At 39.2% G+C, this 23,569-nt stretch overlaps 1 protein-coding gene across 1 annotated transcript in view; it reads left to right on the top strand.

The window, feature by feature from the left end:
- The window catches only part of anos1b (anosmin 1b), a 49,556-nt gene that overhangs the window by 22,252 nt on the left and 3,735 nt on the right, over positions 1 to 23,569 (top strand). The window contains exons 3-11 of the mRNA XM_022199762.2: positions 5,359 to 5,421; positions 6,110 to 6,317; positions 7,226 to 7,410; positions 9,837 to 9,966; positions 14,504 to 14,597; positions 15,130 to 15,367; positions 18,915 to 19,053; positions 21,236 to 21,481; positions 22,943 to 23,043. Coding sequence (XP_022055454.1) covers positions 5,359 to 5,421; positions 6,110 to 6,317; positions 7,226 to 7,410; positions 9,837 to 9,966; positions 14,504 to 14,597; positions 15,130 to 15,367; positions 18,915 to 19,053; positions 21,236 to 21,481; positions 22,943 to 23,043 — 1,404 coding nt within the window. The remainder of the gene's footprint in view (positions 1 to 5,358; positions 5,422 to 6,109; positions 6,318 to 7,225; positions 7,411 to 9,836; positions 9,967 to 14,503; positions 14,598 to 15,129; positions 15,368 to 18,914; positions 19,054 to 21,235; positions 21,482 to 22,942; positions 23,044 to 23,569) is intronic.

The raw sequence follows: 23,569 nt of genomic DNA, 5'->3' as shown, positions 1-23,569 counted from the left end.
ATTTTACTAATGTAAAAAAAGAATACTTGCTTTCCTTGCAAAGATTGATAAAGTATTTGACTTAGATGTACTTTTGTATGTACTAACAACACTTACATAAATGGTAAAATACTCCTTTTGCAGAGCACCTGTTATGTTATATACTATTTATCATTACAGGTACATTAAGATACCAGAATCAGAAACAACTTTTTTTGGCCAAGTTGGTACATGCAAGCAAAGAATTTCACTCTGGTGAATCTTAGCTCTCTGTGTACAATTATCAGGAAGACATTAAAACTAAGTACTAAAAATAAGGTGAAAGTTGAAGACTAAAGAAATATACTACAACAATAAAAATAAGGGCAAGAGATATCTGCAATATTTAAATGTTGTGCATGTTTATATAGGGTCCAATAGTTATTCATTATTGGCAGTTAATTAAAAGGGAGACAAAAAAGTGTAGCATTCACTCTGAAATGATGTGAAGAAAAAGTATCAAGTAGAATGAAATGGAATCCAGTTCAGTGCAGAACTTCAGTAAATACACTTCTGTATTTTCCACCACCAGTGTACAAAACAGTAAAACACTTGTGCACTGACTTCAGTTTGTTCCAAAAAATCACTAAAAAGATATCTCATCAAAACAAAAAATACATCTTTGTAAACTAGCAATACTAGATGCAATTTTTTTAATTTAGCTACATTTTGTAAATAGAAGAGGAGGAGATATTATTGGTATTTGCAAAAGTTATTTATTGTATAGAAAATTACTCGGACTCTGTTTACTACTAAGATATACACACCAGGATGTTATATTTATGTGTGTATATGTGCACAGTTTCTACAATTGTCCATAACTGAAAGACATTTGTAAAAATACTTCAGTGGATATAAATGGTTCAGCTTTAGGCAAGAGGACGATAAGTCAGGGTGAGAAGAAGACAAAGGAGAGGAGAGTTACTAGGGTGATTAAAAAAGAGGGGAAAAAAGTACAGAGGTGAGAATAAAAGGGAGCAGAATGAAGAAAAGGACTGATAATGTGAAGGTGTGATAAAGAGAATAGAAAGGTTAGAAAGAATTGGAAAAACACGGTTTATGGGTTGTGAGTGGATGAGAATGAAAAATTCTGCTTTTCTGTAAGTAATCAGTGTCAACACAGGAGGAAAGAGGGGAGTATCTGGATATAAGTGGTGGTGGTGTGTGTGGGTGTTTTGGGGGAGATTTTGACAACCATAAGCTCAGAGAAGCACGTGGTCGAGTGAAGAGACCCATGGGAGCTCGATGAAGAAACACATCAAACTCAAGGATCTCGTTACATCTGTGTGCGTTTGTGTGTGCGTGTGTTATCTTTATATGTTTTCATACTGTGACTCCTTGGAGAATGCATCATTAACTAACAGAGGAGAACGACGGGAAATGGCTTAAAGTGTCACTTCTCGCCAAAGTTATTTTTTTATGGACAAAAGCTTCAAAGTGGCAGTAAAAACCTTGTGGTTTAATTCTTCATGGAGATGAAGGGTGCGGTTGCTTGGATTCATTGTGGTTTTAACGACTTCGAATGTGACAAGTTTTCATAGTATAAGGAAATATCATAATTTCCTTACAAACTTGTAAAGTCCAACGCACATCACATCACTTCTGTCCATTCAAGCGCTGCAGTCAGGGTGTTCCAATCTCAAAAAATGCATTTTGCCAAAGTGCTCATGTTATTGAATGGAGGAGCAGGGTTGGGCTGTGCAACATGCTTGTAGTAGCTGCTTTTATTGCCAGTTCTGAGGTCAGTACAGCTGCGTCTGTTGTTTCTTATGTAAAACCATGCACAGATGGCAGCTTGACAAATTGATATGCATTAATCCATGATCAACTCTTCTGAGAAGCAGGAAGTTTGTCACGTTTGCTTCCCATGTCAGCTTGTCCCAGCTTCTGTATCTTGACTACCTCTTCTGCCTGTAAGAAGTATCCAGCGTAAGCTACAGGCTTATGTTAAATGATGCAGTGTGTTTAGTTTGACTGAATATTGTTAGAATTTAAACCTTTAACACTCAACTGTCTGAATACGAGCCACGTGAAAATTCTGCAGCTGTATTTTAAATAGCATCGGTCCATTCTACATCATCAGTACTTTATGATTAAAGTGTGTACACAGCAAAATGGTGGTTTCTTACCTTTTGTTGTCATCCGTAGGGGCACATGCTGGTAGAATCGCTGTGTGATACTCACGATTTTTGCTGTCCGAGTCCAACTAACAAAGTACATCCAAGCTTTTCGTGAGTGTGTGTTAAGGGCTTAAGAAAAATGTATTCATAATTCACTAATGAATTTTTTAGGGCATAAAACTAAATTGGGCTGAAACTAAGAAGTGTTTTTTTTTATTACGTTGATTATTTGTTGATTGTTAATCTGATGTTTGACAACTAAATAAATAACATCCTCACGTTTGAGAAGCAAGAGTTTTGGTCGTAAACTAACTTACTAAAACCATAATTTTGATTCTTTTTTGGTTGTTGATAAACTTGGCAATTATTTGACCAATTCATGTTTTTAATCAAAATATTTACAGCTTCTGGAAAGGTCTATTCTGTTGAAATATAAATGACTCTTGTGTCCTGTCCATGCATCTTCTCAAACTGAGATGTGTGTGCAGATTGAAGCTACATGCTGCTCAGCAAGACACATTTCAGTCAAACTATGGTAGTCTGAACATACATATGGATTTCAAGACATTTAGAATTTTATAGTGAATGTGTAATTCCATCATAAACTGTGAATTGAAGCTGTTGTTTCCTGTGCAGAAGAAACCTACAAACTGACAGCTACATTTCAAGCCTGACACAAACCTGCTTCATATTCCAAGGAGGGATTTTGGGTGGAGCATCACTAAACTTTTTCTTCCATGACTTAAATGCAATGAACCGGCTTTACAACATTCAAAGTTATCGTGCTTCACGCTGAGACTTCCTTTTAAGTCTTGCAGGTTAAGTAACCAGACACATGTGTCTTGTTTTGCTTTGGTTTGTGGATGCCGCATACACCCAGTTACAAGTTCTGATTTGTTTTTTTGTCCTTTTTTTTTTTTATCGGGAATGAAATGTTAAATGGTCTTTAATCCACACACTTGTCATTTTTAAAGTCTGGAACCATCAGTCTGCAGATGAGCCTATTTAACACAATCTGGGATGGGATTTCGCTGAAGTCATTTACATCCAACAGCAGCCATTTCTTTGTGCAAAGATGAAGTTTTCAAGCCATTTAGTTGATTTTGTTTCTTCTTCTGGAATCGGTGAGATGGAATGAATTGGGGGGAATGATTGAAGCCAGGCACGCTGGGGAGCTGAGAGAGACAGACAGAGAGAGAGAAAGAGCAAGGGGGGAGGAGGTTCAGGGTGAAACCGCAGTTTTTATATGTTGTCTGGTTTTAATTTAGTAAGAGCCATCATTCACCAGTTCACTGAGGTGGCAAACCAGATGAGTGTGTGCTTTGGGAGTGTGTGTGTTTCCTTTGTGATTTTTGCTAGCTTGCAGATCGATCTTAATCTCAATCTTAAAACCATGAAACACTTTATTTATTGTCATTATTACACAATTTCTTCCTTTTTTTTTTAGTGCTCAGTTATTTTGAAGGAATATTTTTGGTGAATTTGCTAATTTGTGGCAAAGGATTAAATAAGAAGATGCATAAAACTCTCATAAGCACCCTTTAATATTAAACAGCACTCACAAGTAGGTTATCTTTGCACAGACACTGGAAAACAGCTAACATAGTTTGCTGTAGTCCTGACATAGTCTGAGGATAATAAAATGTGGTTATGAACACCTCTGTATTGGTTTTTATGTGAATTACCCCTTTGAACCACAATGGGGTGTTCTTTTGCTCCTCTTACATTTGTCCTCACGTGGGCTCATTTTTCACTGCAATATAAAGACCTGCCTCTTTGAAAAAAGCACAGCCATGACTAGAAATAAAAAAGAGCCCCAAAAAATCTTCTGTGCACTGTAACAAAATCATTGAGTCATAAATCATAATTTTTTTTTTCGATTAAAAAAAAAAATCTAAGTTGAACCTCTTGGATTGTGAATTTTACAAAAGCTGAAGGATGAAAATGTCCCAGATTTACCAAAAAAAGTTTCCCTATAGTATAGATATTTCACTGCTCATATTTTAATTGGTTTCCATACTTTTCTCGTACCTGTTTTGTGTAATTACAGCCTGCAGTTCAGCCAAAAAGTCACTGAATTTTTGCCTCAGGACTGTTAGTGGCAGAATTTTCAATGGCTTCTTGGTTGTGCTGTGGAGCACAAAGTTTTTTTTAAATTTTTTTACAGACTAGTTAGTATGGTACAAATACTTTATTTGACGAAATGTTAAGATTGAAGGCTTTAAATGTGCTTAATTTTCCCACCACAGCTGATACCCATGTGTGATGTGAGACATCAGAGAGTTCAAAATCAAACTTTTTTTTTCTCCTGTTTTTGCAATTTCTTGTGATAAATGGTGTCTTTTTGGTATTGATTTAAAAGATAACATGCCTTTCAAACCTGCCTGAGGATTTGGGGGTTCTGAAGGTTAAACTGGACTTCGTAAACTGTAGAGGTCCTGGTTAGCTCATCTTGTTACCTTTGGATGAAGTGAGGTTATAGACTCTATGGGTGAACCAATAGTTCAGTGTGGTAGCTCCGGCCACCAGCATCTTGGCAGTGCCTAACAAGTCTTCACTTTTAATCCAAAAATGAGCAAAGCGGTTGAGCTTAATGATGGGCCATGCAAACGTCTCTGGGCCATGGACTGCCCTGTGACAACACCTATCTGTCACTCAAAGCAGCTAGTCATCAATTATGGATCATTTTAAACCTGAACACAATTTTAATGTGTGAGTTACACAAAAAATCATCCCCTGTTTGGTTGCCATGAATCAGGAGGTTAGATAGTGACCAGAACCTTTTTTTTTTTTGTGCTAAGATGTAAACGTGGGCTTTTTATCATGGGGGTCTGTGGGGACTGACTCACCTTTGGAGCCAGTCTCAAGTAGCCCTTTGAAGAACTGTTTTTGGCATTTCTGTGTTTTTTCAGTCTGGAACATGCTGCTTGACTGAGAATAGCAGTTTCCGTCTGTTTCAAGCCTTGGTGCTAAGCTAACCTACAGAATGTAGCTTCACACTGAGTGATGTTAATATTCTCATCTTGGTAAATTTTTCACCCTAAAGTAAATCGGCATACTGCACAAAATATGACTACTCTAATATCCCTTTCTTAAAAAGGTAGTAGCATACACATTTTTGTTTGTTCTTTTTTACTAAATTACTGCTTACTAAAATTGTAAACTGTGAAACCCTTAATTTATGCTCATGTTTTGTTTTGTTCCATTTGCTTATGTATAGTGTCTTCAGCCATGCAAAGAACTGTGGGAAATCAGGAGGGTGCTGTCTCCAAAGTCCTGTGAGGTAAGATAGAAAATGCGTGGTGTGTGTTGGTGTTTGCGTAAGTCACAGCAGCCTTGGTGGCAGTGTCATTCCTGCACTAGAAACTTGCTTTTGTTGGCACCAGGAAGATGTTTTGACTGTGTCCCATGAATGAGTGTTCCTGTGTGTTTTCATGCAAGCCTATGTACATGTTTTACAAAATAACATTTATGAGCTTCTGAATGTATACATGAGAGTGTACGTGTGTATTTTGTGTGTATGACTGTGTGTGGGTGTGTGTGGCCCTAAAAGATTATTTGTAGAGCCGATTGTGGTGGTTTTCGGATAGATTAGTTTTTCATCACAATAGCTGAAGCATGTTACTGGCTGGATGGCTGACTGGTTCAGAACACAGGGTCATTCAGAGCTATTTGCTAAAGCTTGTGTTTACATATTGCATATCTGCAGCCATATACACAGACAGAAATACACACACAGGAACACACACAGCCTTTTAGACTGACCCTCGGGGGGCTGCCTTCAAACAGTCAACCAAAGGAAACACTCTCACCTATGCTGTGTTTTTATGCCCTCATGTGTGATCTTTTACAGTGCGTATTATTTCCTCTGTGTCAACTGTAATAATAATAGTAATCATACCCTCTGTGTGCTTTGTTTTCTCTCTCTCTCTCTCTCTCTCTCTCTCTCTCTCTCTCTCTCTCTCTCTCAGAAACAGACAGAGTGTGTAACGAGCAGGGAGTTTCTGGCCTCCCTTAGGTCATCTCGTCAAGGCGACTGCCCTCCCCCTCAGCGAGCCACAGGATTTGCTGCTGCCTGTGTGGAGAGCTGCTCATCAGACCAGCATTGTCCATCCCCCAGGAAGTGCTGCGCCAATGGCTGTGGACACACCTGCCAAGCCCCAGCCAATCTATACAAAGGTAGCTGTTTGGAGTTTGTGTTTAGCATAATTTGGATAATGATGTGAGAATATCTTCAAGAAGAGACCTATTTATGGTTGTTGCATCAAAAATGCCATTTGTCCAGTTTCGTAGTGATGACGCTAATTAAGAATATTTCTTCTTTTTTCTGATAAAAGCTTATGTAGGCAATATCCTCATTCTAGCTGCCAGAACTTAATACAAAAAGCACTGAACATGCTTTTAGTTGTTTGTTTGGGAAGGATGCGCTTGCAATATTCGACTTTACTTCTAACTTTGAGACTGTGCTGCTTAAATACACTTATTGTGTGTTGCTTTAATCAAGTGTCTGACAAATGAATTAAATATAATTTAATGTAATAAAGATCTCTTGAGTACTGCCTGCTCAAGTTTATTCCAAGTCCCACATGGTTCCATTGTGGTTAACATCTTCTTCTCAAGTCTGTGTGGAGCGAGACAGCAACATGAACTGCCTCAGATGCGGTCAGCTTTTGGCTGCTGTAATAATTTAATACAAACAAAATATTGTTTGAGTGACATAGATATTCTTGCTTTAGCAATTAAGGGATTTTTTTTTCAGTTCCTATGTTGTTTGAATATGACTGGTGTTCCAGGCATTAACTCATTTCTGTTGAATACGAATAAATTCTGATTGCTGCCCGATCAATTAAACACCAATTTTAAAGAATGTTTGATTGATTTAAAAGTCTTAAAGCACTAAGACATGATGGTGTGTTGACATCTCGTCCATTCCGATTGTATTCATGTTAATAGTTTATTTGCTGATGAATTTAAAATCAGAAACCATGAATTTGCCCCAAAAGGAACCTACTGTTTGACATTTCTAATCCCATAACTATTTTCAGATATCTTGTAAATATCTTGTCTGTCCTGTTTTGCGCTTCCAGGTGTTCCTCTGAAGCCTCGCCGGGACATGAGTTTTGTGGAGGATGCAGAGGGTCATGTGAAGGTGTTGTGGGTGTCAAAGTTCAATGTCAGCGTGGAGCCGATTGTTTACATGCTTCAGTCTCGTTGGAACATCGGCATTCACCCCAGTGAAGACCATGCCTCTCCATGGACTACTGTTGCCATGGTAAATAACTAGTAACCACCTACCAAGTCTTTGGGTGATTCGAGGTTTTGAGATGTTGACATAAAAACAATTTAGAAAGAACATAATGATTGACTGAGTATAGTGACTCTTATGGAAATGTATTTGTCTATTAATTATTTCTCTGTTCATCATTGGGGTTATTTAGAAATACTGATCCAAAGAATCTAATAGTCAGAAAAAAATCTATGTAACTGCAAAGCAGTGAGCTGATTCTGTCTAACAACGTTGATGGTAGTAGAATCATTGGAGCTGTAAAACGGCTCCCTGTGCCTTTAACAGTGGAGCAACACCACAGAGTTTGTAACATATCTTTACCTCATAACTCTCAATTTGCCTCGAATGATGAAACTTCTCAGCTATGGAGATGGATGTAAGACTCTGTTTCCACCTCATCAGTCTGCTGCCTTGCTGTCTAAACCTCTCCACCCCAGTCATTCTCCCATTCTGCCAGGGTAAACCCTATGTGTATGTGTGTCTGAGTGTATGAGTGAGTGTGTGTGTGCACTGTACGTCCATGTGTGTGTGCCTGTGTGAGGTTAGGTAAATAAGCAGAGCTTAAAAAGGAACCACAGGCAGCCACAGTCGTTCCACCGGCTGACTCTGAATGACTGAACGCTCATTATGGACTTAAATAGATGGCAGCTCGTGTCTGTGTGTGTGTGTGTGTGTGTGTGTGTGTGTGTGTGTGTGTGTGTGTGACTGTGGATGAGTAGATTTTAAGCAGTGATTACATTTGCACTGTCAGGGAGACAAAACATGTGAGTTTTTGGCAATTTTAGCCATAATTTGGGCAAATCATTAAATTTCACTATTATCAGATTGAATTCCAATCTGACTGTGTTCATGTGAGTTCATCTGACATCTAGCGCCATGTTTAATTGTCGACCAGTTTATTAAGCACAGTAAGTTTAAACTAATGCAACTGAGTGAAACAGCCAGGGATAAAATGTTCAGTTTTCATCAAAATAGTTTTTAGAGAGCTGTTTTTGGAGGATGTTGTTAGTGGTTCTGATATTACCCCTCCAAGGAACACGGTGGAGTTATATGCTGATCGGCGTTGGTTTGTCTGTCTGTTAGCAATATTACTCAGAAACAGACCAACGGATTTGGATGAAAATTTTTCAGGGAAGGTCAGAAATGACACAAGAACCAATTGATTAGATTTGGGCAGTGATGCGGCTTATAGTCCGGATCCTTGGATTCGTTAAAGATTTCTGTATCATTGCAAGATAGCAGCTCGGCGTCACTGTAACTATGACCACAAGTGAACAGTGCGTCAGCTGCCTGCTGACAATCACATGATTGCGATCCTACTACAAATGTACCGCTGCAGACCACAGTTTTTTAAAAGATTCCATCCGTCATTCCTGTAAATGTTAGGACTTAATGTGCTCTTTGGGAAACTGCAAAGGTCTGAGTAACTTGGGATCAATATGTTCTTTATCTTCATAAAGTTCATAGTTATTGTACACAAAAACCACCTGCCTTTTACTGTGTAGATCACCCTAGTGCTGCCAAAACAGCTCTTTCCTGTCTGCATATAGATACAGGAACTCTCGGAGTGTCTTGTGATGTTTGGCAGTAGGATGTTAGCAGAGGATCCTTTGGGTCTTGAGGGTTGCAGTGTGGGCTTCCATAGATCGGACTTGTTTCAACACATCATCACATGGTTGCTTGATTGTGTTGGGATTTGATGAGTTTGGAGGCCAGGCTAAACCTTGGGCTATTTGTCATGGTTGCTTGTACCATCTGCACCAATATTTGGGTGGTTGGGAAGCGCCAAACTAATACCGAGATGAATGAAAGCATTGCATTATAATAAGTCACTCGATTTGAAATTATTCATTTAAAAAACAGAATTGGAAACTTGTTTTGAAAGAAGTACTGTGCAAAATATTCGGCGCTGAAAATGCAGTGAGGATGGTTTCAAAATCAATATCATGAATAGTTTTATTTGCGAATTAAATTCATTCAAAGAGCAGTAAACAGAAAGTGAAACCTAGTTAAATCATTATTTGACTTGGTCAGTCCTCTAATACAGCCCCTTTCTCTTCTCTTGCCACAGTTTTTCCGTGGATTTGTTTTGTCTCCGCGTTTGTCTCTTCTAGTAATCAGTTACTAGCTCCATGCTGCTGAGATCAGGTGTCTGTGGGGATCAAACCAACTGTTGCAGCACTCTTTGTCTTCTTGTCACTTATGATAGTTCTTTATGGCTCGGACTATATGTTTGAGCTCATTGTCATACTGCAGAATGACTTTAGGACCAATCCGACACCTCCCTGATGGAAATGAGCAATGAATAAGAATCTGAAGATCTAACAAGCTTAAATACCAAGCACTGCACTGTCTGTCTTGAACAAAACATTTTTGTTATGTGTCTATTTGTGATGTGTTTGTGTTTTCAGACTCTCTCTGAAGATGTGGTGCTGTCAGACCTGAGACCTCAGCGTTGGTACCAGTTTAGAGTAGCAGCCATCAACAGTCATGGCAGCAGAGGTTTCACCACACCTAGCAAGCACTACATCTCCAGTAAAGGTAATGCAAGCACACTCTAAACACATACTTGGGTTATCTTCAGAGAACTGTTATGAGTGTCCCACAGAGGGTGATGATTCCTCCTGTGTGTTTCCATAACCTACTTGTGAATTCTGATATTCTGTCATGAGGCACTGAGCAAAACACAGATAGTGATTTTGTGTCATTTTATGAGAGATATTACACCGCCCTGAGGAAAAGTCTGAAACTCAGGAACATTTCCCTTCCTCTTCTTTCTCTGGTCTTTCTCTCTCTTTCACTCAGAGTTGATGGATAAGGTACACACAGCCGAAAAACTATCAGGCAGTCCATAAAACATAGACAGGAAACAGAAAATACACACAACTGCACACGCACATATTTACTGTAAAGACACACACATACATACTCATTCAGTTGGTTTAGTGCCAGAGTGAAATCCCTGGTGTGGGTCAGAGAGACAGGGTTAAAGTGAGAATACGACACACACACACACACACACACACACACACACACACACACACACACACACACACACACACACACACACCGTAGGAGGTCCTAGCTCTAATGCTTAGCAGACTTAGGTCATACTGGTGTTACGCCAGGATTGGCTAGTGATATGAATCCCCTGCCAGGATTGGCTGGAGCATGTTTGAATGTGAATAATGACTTAAGGTTGGACCAAGCTTTGGAAAAAGGTCCTTTATCAGCTGAACACTTATGGGAGATTATGAAGAGGTGTCTGAAATAACATTTTCCACCACTGCAACACAACACCAAATGGTGAAATTCTTATTGCCTCCAACTGTTTTATAAACATTAGAACATGTGCCGTGGTTTACTGAAATTTCCTTGGTTGCTTTGGCGATCCATCAAGGTCTTAAATTAGGTTTCTCTGGACTGCACATAGACATAAATAAAATATATGGTTGTCATTTGGACACAGTTGTGTCTGTGTTTCTTTTATGCTGTTACAGATGTAACAGGATAAAAACGTGTCCACTTTGATGTTGTCATGTTTGGCAAACCACAATGTAAAGAAAAATCTACAAATCACACATCAGTTTCACCCTGATGGCAGAGTAAAGGAGCCACTGCATCTGTCAAGAGAATGTGAAAGAACTCTAATGTGTTAATGTAAATGAGCAGGACAACGATAAGATCTGCAATGATATTAACTTCAGCAGTAATTTCCTCTGCTACTCTCATTTTGTGGCACTACTCGGGAACTAAAAGGCAAAGAAACGTAACCACAAGATATTAGATAAGACATGCAGCTTGCTTTAGAAGAATGTCCACAATACACATTGAGATTTATGAGAGCAGCTCGTCTGTCAGCTAAAATTCCTTTCTTTGCATAGGTGTTGCAAAAGCATAATTCCTGGTTAAAGCTACGGCTAACAGCCAGCGTGTTAGTCTTAGCGTAGGGTTTTATTGTTTTATGTTTTTTGGAGTTTTTTTGTGTAGGGCTATTGACTGAGAGAAGTAGCTCTCCTGAATTCTCTGCTGGATGCTTTTTTTTGTATGGATTAAAGACTGAGCGGTACTAGTTGGTGGATGTTGTAATTTCTAGACACAGCAAAGACAGACAACTGTTTGACCCACTTACTTGTCTTTATGCTAATTTAAGCTAACTGTCCAACCTTATGTACATCGCACAGAAATCGTGATGATATAATGTCCTTCTCCATGTATGCAAACAAGTAAGTGTATATGCCAAAAATGTTGAATTATTCCTTTACAACATGGAATGTGTGTATGAGCGTATTTTGATGGCCAGGGTTAAAGGTTAAAGAGACACTTAAACATTCCAAATACCATCTGATCGCACTCAGAGTTTTGTGTTTCCAGTTCATTAGTCTGATTAGTCAGGGGCTGGAGGTCAAGGGTCACAAATCAGGAAGCTGGCAGATGTCAAGATGGTTGGAGTTCCTCTACTATGACCTGATGCTAACCAGAGCGAGAATCTCAATTTGAAAACCCCTTTCCTGCTCATTGAGATATTAGCGTTGCACAGGACCTGCCAGCAGTAATTAGGAGGGAATGTTTGGTTCAGAAAGCTCATCTTGATGCCTTCATTTCAAGAAAAAATGGACCAAAAAAAACTTGCTCATTGAGAGACACACACTGAGAGAAAAGGGCCTCATGAGAAAACCGTGTGTTTTGGCTCTGATCTGGCAATTACTGCTGGCACTGAGACACCCTACTTATAACAAAAAGCACCACACACAAACAGGCCAGGTCTTGCAGCTCCCAATACGCTGCCCTAACTTTGATCTTTGCAGCTGGGTCAGCCAAGCACAGCCCGGGGCCTGTGGGAGGCCTGCCATGGGGGATGTAGTTCTAATCAGATGCATTTTGTAGTTTTAATCAAATACAGCATCGGGGTTTGAAGCTCTAATAAGATGCAGAGTCCGTGTTGAAAGACCAGCGACCTCAGGATTTTGTTTTAGAGGCAAACAGTAACTAGTGGTGGTCGCCTTTGGTCTGTGTTGTGGTTTGCTACTGAAAAGGGCTTCAGGCTTCCTGAGTATCACTCACCTTTGATGCTGTAAATCTAATTGGCTTTGTAAACCTGAATAAGACCATAAGGAAATTAGCCTTTTACCCCCCAGAATGGCTTCTTTACTTTTTTCTGCTGCAGCACATTATGTACGGAGTTATTAGACAATTCAGTCAAGCTGGTGGAAAGTCTCAACGCTAATCACTCTGCTGTAGATAGGGCTACATATCTGAGCATTTTTGAATTGAAATTGAGATTTTTGTGCAAATTGTATAATCCTCAGTTTTAGTCATAAATTACGCAATTATTAGGCTGTAGCAAGACAAAGTTTAAGCTTTCCACCTGCAAATATACTCAGCTATAGGTAAGTGACGCACAACAGATAATAAGTGACAGGCTGTTGTCTGGTTAATGTGCTCTGCATGCTGGTGTTTATTTCTGCCAGGTTTGCGAAGGAAGATACATACTTTGTACATGTGTGTTATTTAAAAGACTATAAAGCAAATTGTGTCTTTTTAGAAGCTCATCATTGTTCATTGAGCAACACAAATGTGATGAGAAAAGTTAAAGCCAGAGACATGCTGTGTGCTGTAGTCAAACATATAACAGAAATTTGCATATTTTTCATTGTAATTTTTTATCAGTGTACTTTTTAAAAAAGCTTTAAACAGACACAAATTTTTAAGTAAAAAGTGTCTTGAGGGAACCTCTAAGTGTACTAAAAATAATATACAAATGCAAAGAATTCACTTAAACAAAAAACTAGACAAATTTATTTTGTAGTTTACTTTTCTTTGACTTACTAGTTGCAAAAACTATGTATTTTTTCTCAGTTAGTCATATGTGAGCACCTTGCATTATTTGTGTAATTTAAATTATGACAATGCTAACCAAGATATTCTGTTTCTTACTATGTGAAGCTGAAAATTAATTTCTAGAAAACAATTACATTTTTATTCACAACTACAGCATTATTTATAGTTAATGTTCATTAGTCTAAATAGTGTCCTAAAATACATAACTTCAGTGACAAATAGTAAAGGACAAACACAAACTCAACAATAAATACATACATTAAAAACACAAAACTTGGACGGACAAACACAAAACATATTTACAACAAAGCACCATAGTAAGAAGCAGCAGATCATTCATGACCTAATGGCTGATCCCTCTTAAAAACTGTTTGAGTTTAAAATGTTCCCAGTCAGGGATTTCTTTCAGTTCTTTTGCTAAAAACTTCCACATGTTGATATCGTGAGCAGAGAAAAGCTGTTTGACAAAATAAGGGTTTACATCAGGGCACCTTTCGATGGAGTAGTAGTAGTTGGATACTCCTCATGTTATTGAGCCCAAATGTCTGAGAGGAACCAGCAGGTCACTAAACTCCTAAAGTAACCTGAATACAAAGGCATTTGTAGACGAGTTTAGGATTAGCAAATTTAAGCAGGATGTCATTTTGTTTCCTTTGCAACATTTCAAGTGTTGGATTGCCTAACATTGCGAGAAGCCTGATTGCTGTGGATGAAAGTTATTTTTCATTATTGTTCAGCTCTATTACTAGATCTCCTAACGAATTTAATCCCTCCAGACCCTCAATGTTTTGATGATTACATTGTTGGTGGAAATGAAAATTTTTAAAGATGAAGATCATTTTGTCTGTAATGATTCCTTAGCAGGGCTGCACAGTGGATCGGTGGTTAGCAGTGCCATCTTTCTGCATGGACTTTGCATGTTCTCCCTGTGCAAGCATAGGTTTTCTTACTTTGGCTTCCCCCCCACAGTCCAAAAACATGCTGAGTGTAACTGGTGACTTTAAATTGCCTGTAGGTGAGAATGTGAGTGTGACTGTTTGTCTCGATAAGCAGTCCTGTGACAGACTGGCGACCTGTCCAGGGTGTGGGGATGATGTTTTAAGTTCCCTGTCTTTGCTCCAAGTCTGCTAGGACAGACTCCAGCCCCTCTGCAATCCTAATGAAGATTAAGCTGTGTATAGATAATGGATGGTTGGATGCATTTTCTGACAACATACTTCTTCTTCTGTCTATGCAGACCCTTCACCTCCAGAACCTCCAATAAATGTCAGAGTCAGCAACCAGACTCTGGACTGGACAGGGTCACAACCTGCATCCCAGTTCACAGAAAGGTATCTAAAGATCTTGTATCACACAATTGCTTTGCATTTTTTCAACACTGCACATTACAAAATCAGTCATAAACTGTGGTCAGGTGGATAAACAGGTCTTGTCTGATTGTGTATCTCCATGTTAATTACAGTTCATTCTTGTTCAATTATACACTGCAGTATGTTTTCTATTTGTATGCTGCAAACTGAGGCCATATAAAGTTCAGACCAGTGTCTTGGATCAGCATAGATTTCCAATAACTTTTAATAACAGAGGTGATGACTCAAATTGTAGCTTCTGTTCCAGATGATATAAAGTGTCTGAACCTCTACTATGCATACATAAAGTAAATGGAAGATTGCAAACCCAACACTGAGAGCAGCTGACAGTTAAGTAGGAAATATGTTTCACTGCCACACAGAAGAACCTGCTCAAAAACATTCACTTCTTCACATGACTGTTCAGGAAGTAAAGCACTTTAATTACCATGAATTTGTTTACATTCATGTTGTGTGTTGTGATGTTGTTTGACTTGTGGCTTTTTCTCCTCAGGTCGAGGGGAAGTGGGGTCACGGTTTCTGTCTTATTACGCTGGGAGCCCCCCAGGGAGGGAGATCTGCCTGTCCACAACTACAGAATCACCTGGATGTCTCGACATACACACACAGTGCATAAACACACACACACACTGCAAGCTCATCCAGTGCTCAACAACATGCACACACGACCTTCACACTCACGCACAGCAGAGCAGGCTAAAAAGGAGAGCAACAGTAGAGTGACTCAGGGGGTAAGGAAACTTCTGTATACTTAATGACGCTGAATATACGATTGGAGTCTTTTGTATTCACTCTCTTGGTAACAGTTTGAAACACATAAATGCAACAGCTTAGCTTTAATATTTAAAATTGTTGGATAAATGTGTAGTGCCAGACTTATTTCTCTACTGGAAAGCATTTTGGGTCAACAGCTCTTGTTTTAAAGGTGCTATATAAAATCAGTCACTTTACTTGCTTCATGATGAGCTAACAATTGCGAATTTGAGAGCAGTTCCATCACAACGTTGATATAGTCACTGTTCTTGACTTTAATCAGATGAAGCTTCCTCTGTTGTACTGAAACTTACAATATTTGTTTTTCCATTTTTCTTCTGAGTATTTTAAGAACATACTGGGGTAAAAGTTTAAGTTTAAATATGAGAACTGCATCTGCTGATAAAAATAAAATGTGATTTAATCAAAGGCCTTTCATAAAGTATATGCAGTCTTTGAAAATTGTTTCAATGACAAAGACACACTGGCACACTTGTACTTCTATTGTTCTGAGGACCTGCAAGCTTCCAATTGTAGCTCAAACCATAACATAAACCTAATATCAAATGTAATCCTACAGCCAAGCTTTAATTTCTAATTGCTGTGAATGTGTTGCGAAATTGGTAAAGATGCTTCCTTGTCTATTTGCGTATTCTTAAGTCACGGTATGTTGAGCTCTAAGGGCTAAGAATGCACAAACACACCTCAGTCCAGTCTGTAGCGCTAAATCTACACTGTGCCTTACACAATCTGAAGAACAACAAAACACACAGCACATATAAGATCTATAGCTGCACCTGAGAAGTTTTACTAGGCCTGTAAACGCATGCACCTCACACACTCACAAACACACCCACACATACATTCCCTGCTCTGTTCTGCTAGTGATTACTGTGGTCATTTTACAAGCCTGTGCACAACCAGGACAGGTTCTGTAAACAGCTACTGTGTGCAAGTGGTGACGCAAACTGCAATAAGTCATTTAAAATGTATGTTGTGAAATACTGCATATGTTTGAGCTGCAGCATGATGAAATTCAACAAGAAGCACGAGTCAAACACCACAGTAACATATAGCACTTCAATTTAACACTCCAGTGTAATCATTATTAATATTAGACTTGAACTTTCTTCAAATTTAACAATATCCTGATTAACTTCCTGTGGCCAATAAAAAAAACTACCAATGGCAATTAGGAGGAGATACAGAGGAGCTACTCTGACATCTTGATTCAGAATGTGGTTGGAAATAAAGAGCAAAAAACTAGGTATTGAAAAACAAAAACATGGTCTTGCAAAATAGTTGAACTTGCATATTCATGTAAAACTTGCATGCCACTAAATTGGTTAAGCTGCAATTTATAAGTATTTTTTTAGGTATGGTTTAAAGATGTTACATGCAGACATATTTAAACTAAATAACTGTACATGTGCATAGTTTTAGGTCTGTTTTTGACATATTCACCCTCAGATCGCTGTTTAGGATGCGTTTCCATTACTGCAGTCTTTTCGCATATGTTCCATGTGGATCTGTAAATGCAATATTGTCCTCAGACATACATACAGCATTATCTTGGTGGAACATAACTTTGTTAGGAGTGCTACAGCAACATGTAGGGCTGCCTGTACAGCACTGGAATAACGTGACAACGTAACCGTGTAGATTGACTGACTGACAACAGGGAGAAGTGGCTCTCCTGCATTTGGATAATGTGTTTAACTCAAGTCAAAGCATCTGGGAATGTACCGACAATATGCCACTCACTGCAGCATGAGGGCATTAGTGACTGAGTGTATCAGTTGTCAGGGCTGTACTGCATAAGATCTGTGTGAGGGAAGTGTTATATTTCTGATATTTAGATGGTGATGCAGTGCGGTTTTTAAAAGAAAGACTCCAAGAAACTTACATGGAGCTATTTTGCAAAAGTAAATGATTGCTGTCTCGTTGTTGATTCAGCTGCAAACTTATAAGGGTTTTTTGTGTATTTTTAAGATTATATTTAATGCATCAGTAATACTTAAGAAGTCCATTTTGTTATCCTGATTATAGGTGTGATGATGATGCAATCCATTCGCAATGCAGCTAAGTCCAGCCAACAGCACTGAAATACCCATAATCACAGTAAACAACACAGACACATATTACAGCTTTGACGCAACAGCTATGCCCTGACTGAACCTTTTTTTTTTTTTTTCAAATTCGTAAAAGATAAATGATTTACATACTTTCTGCGCAGGATTCTTCAGTTTTAGATCCACTTTCTTGAGGTATAATGCGAACATGTAGTTCAAGAAAAAAAGCTGAAGCATAAACATCAGTGTTTCGGGGGTTAAAATGCAAGCACTCTCATATGGACCTAGCTATCCTAAGTAGTGATGGCAATCCCAGACTGAGCCTGGTGGAGCCATTTATCTGTAGTCTGGTCCTCTGTTCTGCTTGGCTGGGAGGTCTGGAATTTAAATGAGCCCCCCTAACTAGTGTTTCCTACTTGCAGCTGCATCTACACACACAAAGCAGCAGCATCACAACAGGTAGGTAGGAACCTGAATGCAATATCTTCCAGGTGTAAAATTTATTTCATATCACGCAAAGCATTGACATTTTACTGCTTCCCATTAGCACGACATGACACACTCCCTAGATGTGTATAAAACTCATATCCTGTCAATCAGGAATTTATGCAGGACTGGAAAAATTCTGCATTAAACCTGATGGTAAAAGGGGAATTCAGAGGAAGTATTCCAACGTGAAAAAAGCCCCTGCTGAGTCAGTGCTTTTAAATATACATCAGTTTCTTACATATAATGTCCACTGACATTATTCACCAAAATAGAAATCCAGGCTTCCCTCACTCTCTCTGTTTCACAATACGCACACACAAATATACACACACACACAGCTGTACAGGCCATATGTTTTGTCTATCTTGAGGGTAATGGAAATACTTTTACCACATTCTGTCTGTAGGTCATTGAGAAACTACTTTTAACTTGCTTTTGTCTCATTCTGTCTTAAGTGTACACACATACAGAACCGCACACATGCAGACTTATCATCCAAGCATCTCTTTGTTGTGACTAGCTCAAATCCACGCAGACAGACAGAGCTGATTGACTAGGAGCCTGTTAATGAGCTGTCAGTCAAACAGAGGGCTAATGCAGAGCAGGTCTGCACTGTCAGTCACGAGGCACGCACGACACTCAGGCTGATGACTATGCAAACTCTATTGACAGTAAAGATGAGGGAGATGGTGGAAGTCACTGTGGTTTTATAGTGGTGATCCTGATGATGCAGCTTTTCTTGAACTGTCTGTTGTAGATAACGAGTTGGCGACTGAATCTAAGGACATTTTATAGACGGCTTCACCTGAATTATTGGTGTCATTTGGTGCAGTCTCTATAATCCAGTTCTAGAAAATGACGCCAGTTTAGCACAGATTGAGAAGTCGCTGAGAATTAAAGGTCCAGATAAGTAAAATAAATTGAGTTTGTGAAGTCCTTGGTCCTATTCTTCGATGTGTTGCAGGCGCAGTGCGAGCTGTGGCTGCAGGGCCTGCTGCCTGCCACCTCCTACATCCTCTCTGTCCAGACGGTGGCCTACTGGGGTCAGAAGAGGCTGAAGAGTCACAGAGTCCAACTTGTTTTCACTACGATCACTCATACAGGTAAAGAAAAAATATCCTCTCTTTAGGCCTGGGGGATGCAACCTCAAATCTGTATTGTAGAATATTTACTGCATAGTTTGGACATTTCACCATACATACATGTGTATTTCAGTGGAAGTTTACCCTCATTTGAATATGATTTATATGCATTGAAGGATTTATGATTAGTAATTATTGTTTTTGTTTTTTTTACCTCAAATAATATTTAAACAAAGAGTTTCACCATTTGGCAGATACGTTTCTTTGGTTTCTTCCAGGGAGTTTGATTGATGCTACTCTCACTTCTAATAATATGAGGCTACTATCAGTAACACCTTGCCCACCTCTGTAGCTCATCAATTCAGATGTCATTCCTCATTTATTTATTTAGTTTAAAGAAATCTTTATAAAAATCAGATGTGGCTATGTGATTGTGACTTCCTGAATTGTCTTCCTTTTAGCAAGAGAATAAATAAGTAGATTTCCCAAAATATGTCAAATGTTTCTTATTTAAGTCACGTATTACCATGCTTTATAGAGGTAGATTTTTATACATGTTGGAAATTAAGCATTAAAGGTGCATCGCTGCACTTTGCACCATTTTTCTCTCACATCTACAGTTTATTTTAGTAATCAGTTGTTGGTGTAAAGTTTGTGATGTAGTATTCTAAGTAAGAGGTCCTCAGTAAATTCAGATTTCTTGGCCAAATGGTGTAAACTACTAAAACTCAGGGACTCCTCTAGCAGCCAAGGAGCCCGATCCCAAATGGTACTTATTAAGCACTTATTTAGAACATTTCATTGACTTGTCATGACATTAATAAATACTGTTTATACAGCACAGTCCACAGCACCTATTTGTTACCAGAGTCATACATTATGGAGTTAATGATTTTCCTGTTAGGGTTAGAACTGCTGCATTTGCTGACTGTCAGCATATTCTGTCTACAGACAGCTGCACTGTTTAAACACACAGAAACACAGAGTATAGCGGAAAGTGGCGATGTTAATGGTCGTCAAGGCAACGAGGTATTTATAGGTGACCTATCGGTCAGCCCAACAGGGGATTATGGCCAGCTGCAGCTCAATTACCAAACCACATACCAACATCTTTATATGGAACATATTGCCATTTATAATTCAGGAGAATGAATATTTCACACAGTCTGTGTATTGGCCTTTGGCTAAATGCTAATGAGGGTCAGTTAGCGCACAGAAAGCCGATTAATGTTTCTATGTTAATGAAACAACTGGAAAGCTAGCAACCAGCTGCACTACTATTACCAGTTTATGATATCTCTGGTGCAATATAATTATGAATTCCATGTGCTGTGTAACAGGTTTCATGTACTCAACACACACATACTGACAGGTGACAAATTAAAGGAAAAACCAACATGAAATGTTTTTGTAAGGTGTTGGTCCACCACTTGCTGCCAAAACAGTTTCAGTGCAGATTGCCATTTATTCTTCAAGGCCCTGGAACTCTGCTGGAAGGATAAACACCATTCTTCCAAAAGATATTCCATCATTTGGTGTTTTGATGATGGTGGTGGAGAGCGCTGTCTGTCAGCTTGGTCCAAAATCTGTCACGTGTTCATTTGGGTTGAGATCCTGTGAAGGCCACAGCTTATAATTCACTTCATTTTCATACTTATGAAGCCATTTGGTGAATGCTGGCATTGTAATTCATGAAGAGACCAGTCCCACGAGGATAGAAATGTTTCATCATGAAATAAATATGATCACAATAAAACAACTTTACTGGTATGAAGTGACATTAGTAAAGTTCAGTATAACAGGGCCAGTGGGCACCATCACCGCAGGTATCAGAGTTCATGTTGTTCCTTTGATTTGTCCCCAATCTGTGCAAAACAGTGAACATCATTTTAATTATTGATTGATCTACCCTGTTTGCTTATCTAGTTATAGTTGAGAAGCGGATTTTGCTTAGAGTAGTTAACACAGTGAACCTCTGACCTGCATTTTAAATTGTGTTTGTGGGTCTGTTAAAGGTAGTTTGATTGTCAAAATGTGGGAAAAGAAAGATTTGTTATTAACGAGCTTTGAAATTCTGACTATTTTTACTCTGTGCTGCTTTGTTTATCGTTCCAAATAAAGGCCTTCAAATCAGTCAAGTTGTAAAATTTTAAAATGTGTTGTTTTCCCACTCTTTCTCTCCTCTAAATCGAATTCCATTAAGGCGAAGACTTCTCCAATGAGCTGCCGTCCTCCTCCTCCTCATCATCATCATCACTTCCGTCTTCTCCTTCTCTCTCATCCTCCTCCTCACCTTCTTCCTCTGACCTCTCCATCTCCTCCTCTGTGCCTCACCCTGAATCCCCCATGAACCCTGTCACTGCTGGAAACTTGCGGCTGGAGGTCGCTGCCCCTCATTACCATGACAACCAGCTGCAGGTGAAGGTGTTCTGGAAGTGGCCTTACCATGGTGAGTTAGTTTTGAAACTCTAAACAGCTGAGCAAAATGCCAAGAAGGAATGAATGCTAAAGAATTCCAAATGCTTAGAATGGCATTGGAATGCTGATGCAGTGATGCACTTAATGATCAGAAGCCATGTGTGCTTCAGTGTCTTGTGTAAGGATACTTAGACAGGAGAGGAAGGACGGGAAGGGCTGTGGATCAAAAGATTAAATCTGTAATTAGTGGACGATCCACTCTGCTCTCATTACTTAACAGCCACAACACTGAAACCATCTGCCTAATACTGTCTAGTTCAGTCTCATGTTGGCAAAAACAGCTGTGACCTGTCGAGGACTAGACTCCAGAGACCTGTGAAGGTGTCTGGACATCAGACACCAAGACCTGAGCAGCAGATGGATCCTTTCAGTCTTGGAGATTTCAAGGTGTGGCCTCCATGGACTGGACTTGTTTATCCAGCAAATCCCACAGATCAGTCATTCAGACTAAGATCTGGAGGTTTTGGAGGCCAAATCTACTCTTTGAAATCTTCATCATGCTCCTTAGACCATTCCTAAACAATTTTGACAGCACAGCACAGCCATGTCTCCCAAGCTGCATCAGTGAGCCTGGGTTGCCCATGACGCTGCCCGCAGTTCACCAGTTGTTCTTTGGACCACTTTTGGTAGGGATTAACCCCTGCTTATTAGAAACGAACCCAGACCTACATGGTGTGGAGATCCTCTGACACAGTCATTTAGCCATTACAATTTGGTCCTTCTCAAAGTTGCTCAGACTCTTACACCTGAGTAACACTTAGCTCACCTGTATATGATGGCTACCACGCTCTTCTGCTGTGGCTCACATGCATGTGTTTCTGCTGCGGTGCTGCTAAAACTAAAGAAAGGTGTAATATTGCTGCCATGCCAATGTGACGATCAACCACTGCAGCCGATTCTGAGCAAACTGTGTGGATCCTCTAACCTGTTAATAAGGGCATGTAAGTTGTATATCCCCCTGAAAAGACTGTATGCAACTGCTGAAAGCCCAATAAAAATACATGGGGAAAAAATAAATAAGGACATGTAAATGATAAGATGTAAGAAATGTGGCTCAGATGCTGCTCTTTTCCTTTTTTTTCTGGTTCCAACACATCAATACTAAGAACTGATAGTTCACTTGCTGCCTAATAATTCCCTCCCTTTGACAGGTGGCATTCTAATGAGAGAGTCATTATATTTGGTTTTCAAGTGGCGGCTGATTGGTTCATATACTTATGTTTGAGAAGACATTGTTTTGTTTAAAATGGTGATCAGAGTGAGAGAAGTACACTAAAAATCAAAATATACTACATTACCTGGAGTAATAGCTGACTGTTCCACACTGTTAGGGCTTCAACAGCTTCGTGTGTAAGAAGAAGAATTCATCTTCCCATATAAACAAATACAGTTTATGCAGTGTGTGTCTGATCCCTCTTTGTTTTTTTTTCAGTTACTCCCAAACAGAGACACCCTGGTCCATACATTCTACGCTGGCGTCCACATACCTGCAGCACCAATGTGACGAGCACGGAGAGAACAACAACAGTGCAGGTATAGCTATCCTGGCTGGTTTTTATGTGAATTTGTGTTCATGAAATAGTACAAAGACTGTTTTGCTATTCTCTTGAGTGTTACTATTGTGTATGTGTGAAATGGAGCTCAGATTTCATCACGGTAATTCAGATCAGTGTGGAATGCTCTCATCTGCTATCTGTGTGTAACTTTGTCTCTCTGCCATCATCTCTGTCTTCCATCACTTATACCATAACTCTGTCAGATCCCTGGCTGCTATATATTTCATTGCATTTCATGGTGTGTATGACACTATGTGTTATATTTTCTTTCTTAACAAAAACAATCTATAACATTTTTTATGTGACGTGATGCAGAAATAAGTACTTTTTAATTCATGTACCATTACCAGTACCATACGTTTGCTGAGGTGTTTTGACATGTCTTTTTGGGGGATGTAATGCCTCTATAAAAAGTTCAATACACAAACTTTCACAATTTTTCTTCATACTTCAGTTTGTACAGGTGTGTGTTAAATTTGTAAGTCGCTACGTGTCAGAGTTTG

Source organism: Acanthochromis polyacanthus, chromosome 4, assembly GCF_021347895.1.
Source record: "Acanthochromis polyacanthus isolate Apoly-LR-REF ecotype Palm Island chromosome 4, KAUST_Apoly_ChrSc, whole genome shotgun sequence".
NCBI classification, from domain to species: Eukaryota; Metazoa; Chordata; class Actinopteri; family Pomacentridae; genus Acanthochromis; species Acanthochromis polyacanthus.
Note: the sequence above shows the minus strand (reverse complement) of the source record. Positions and strands in the feature narration are given on the sequence as shown.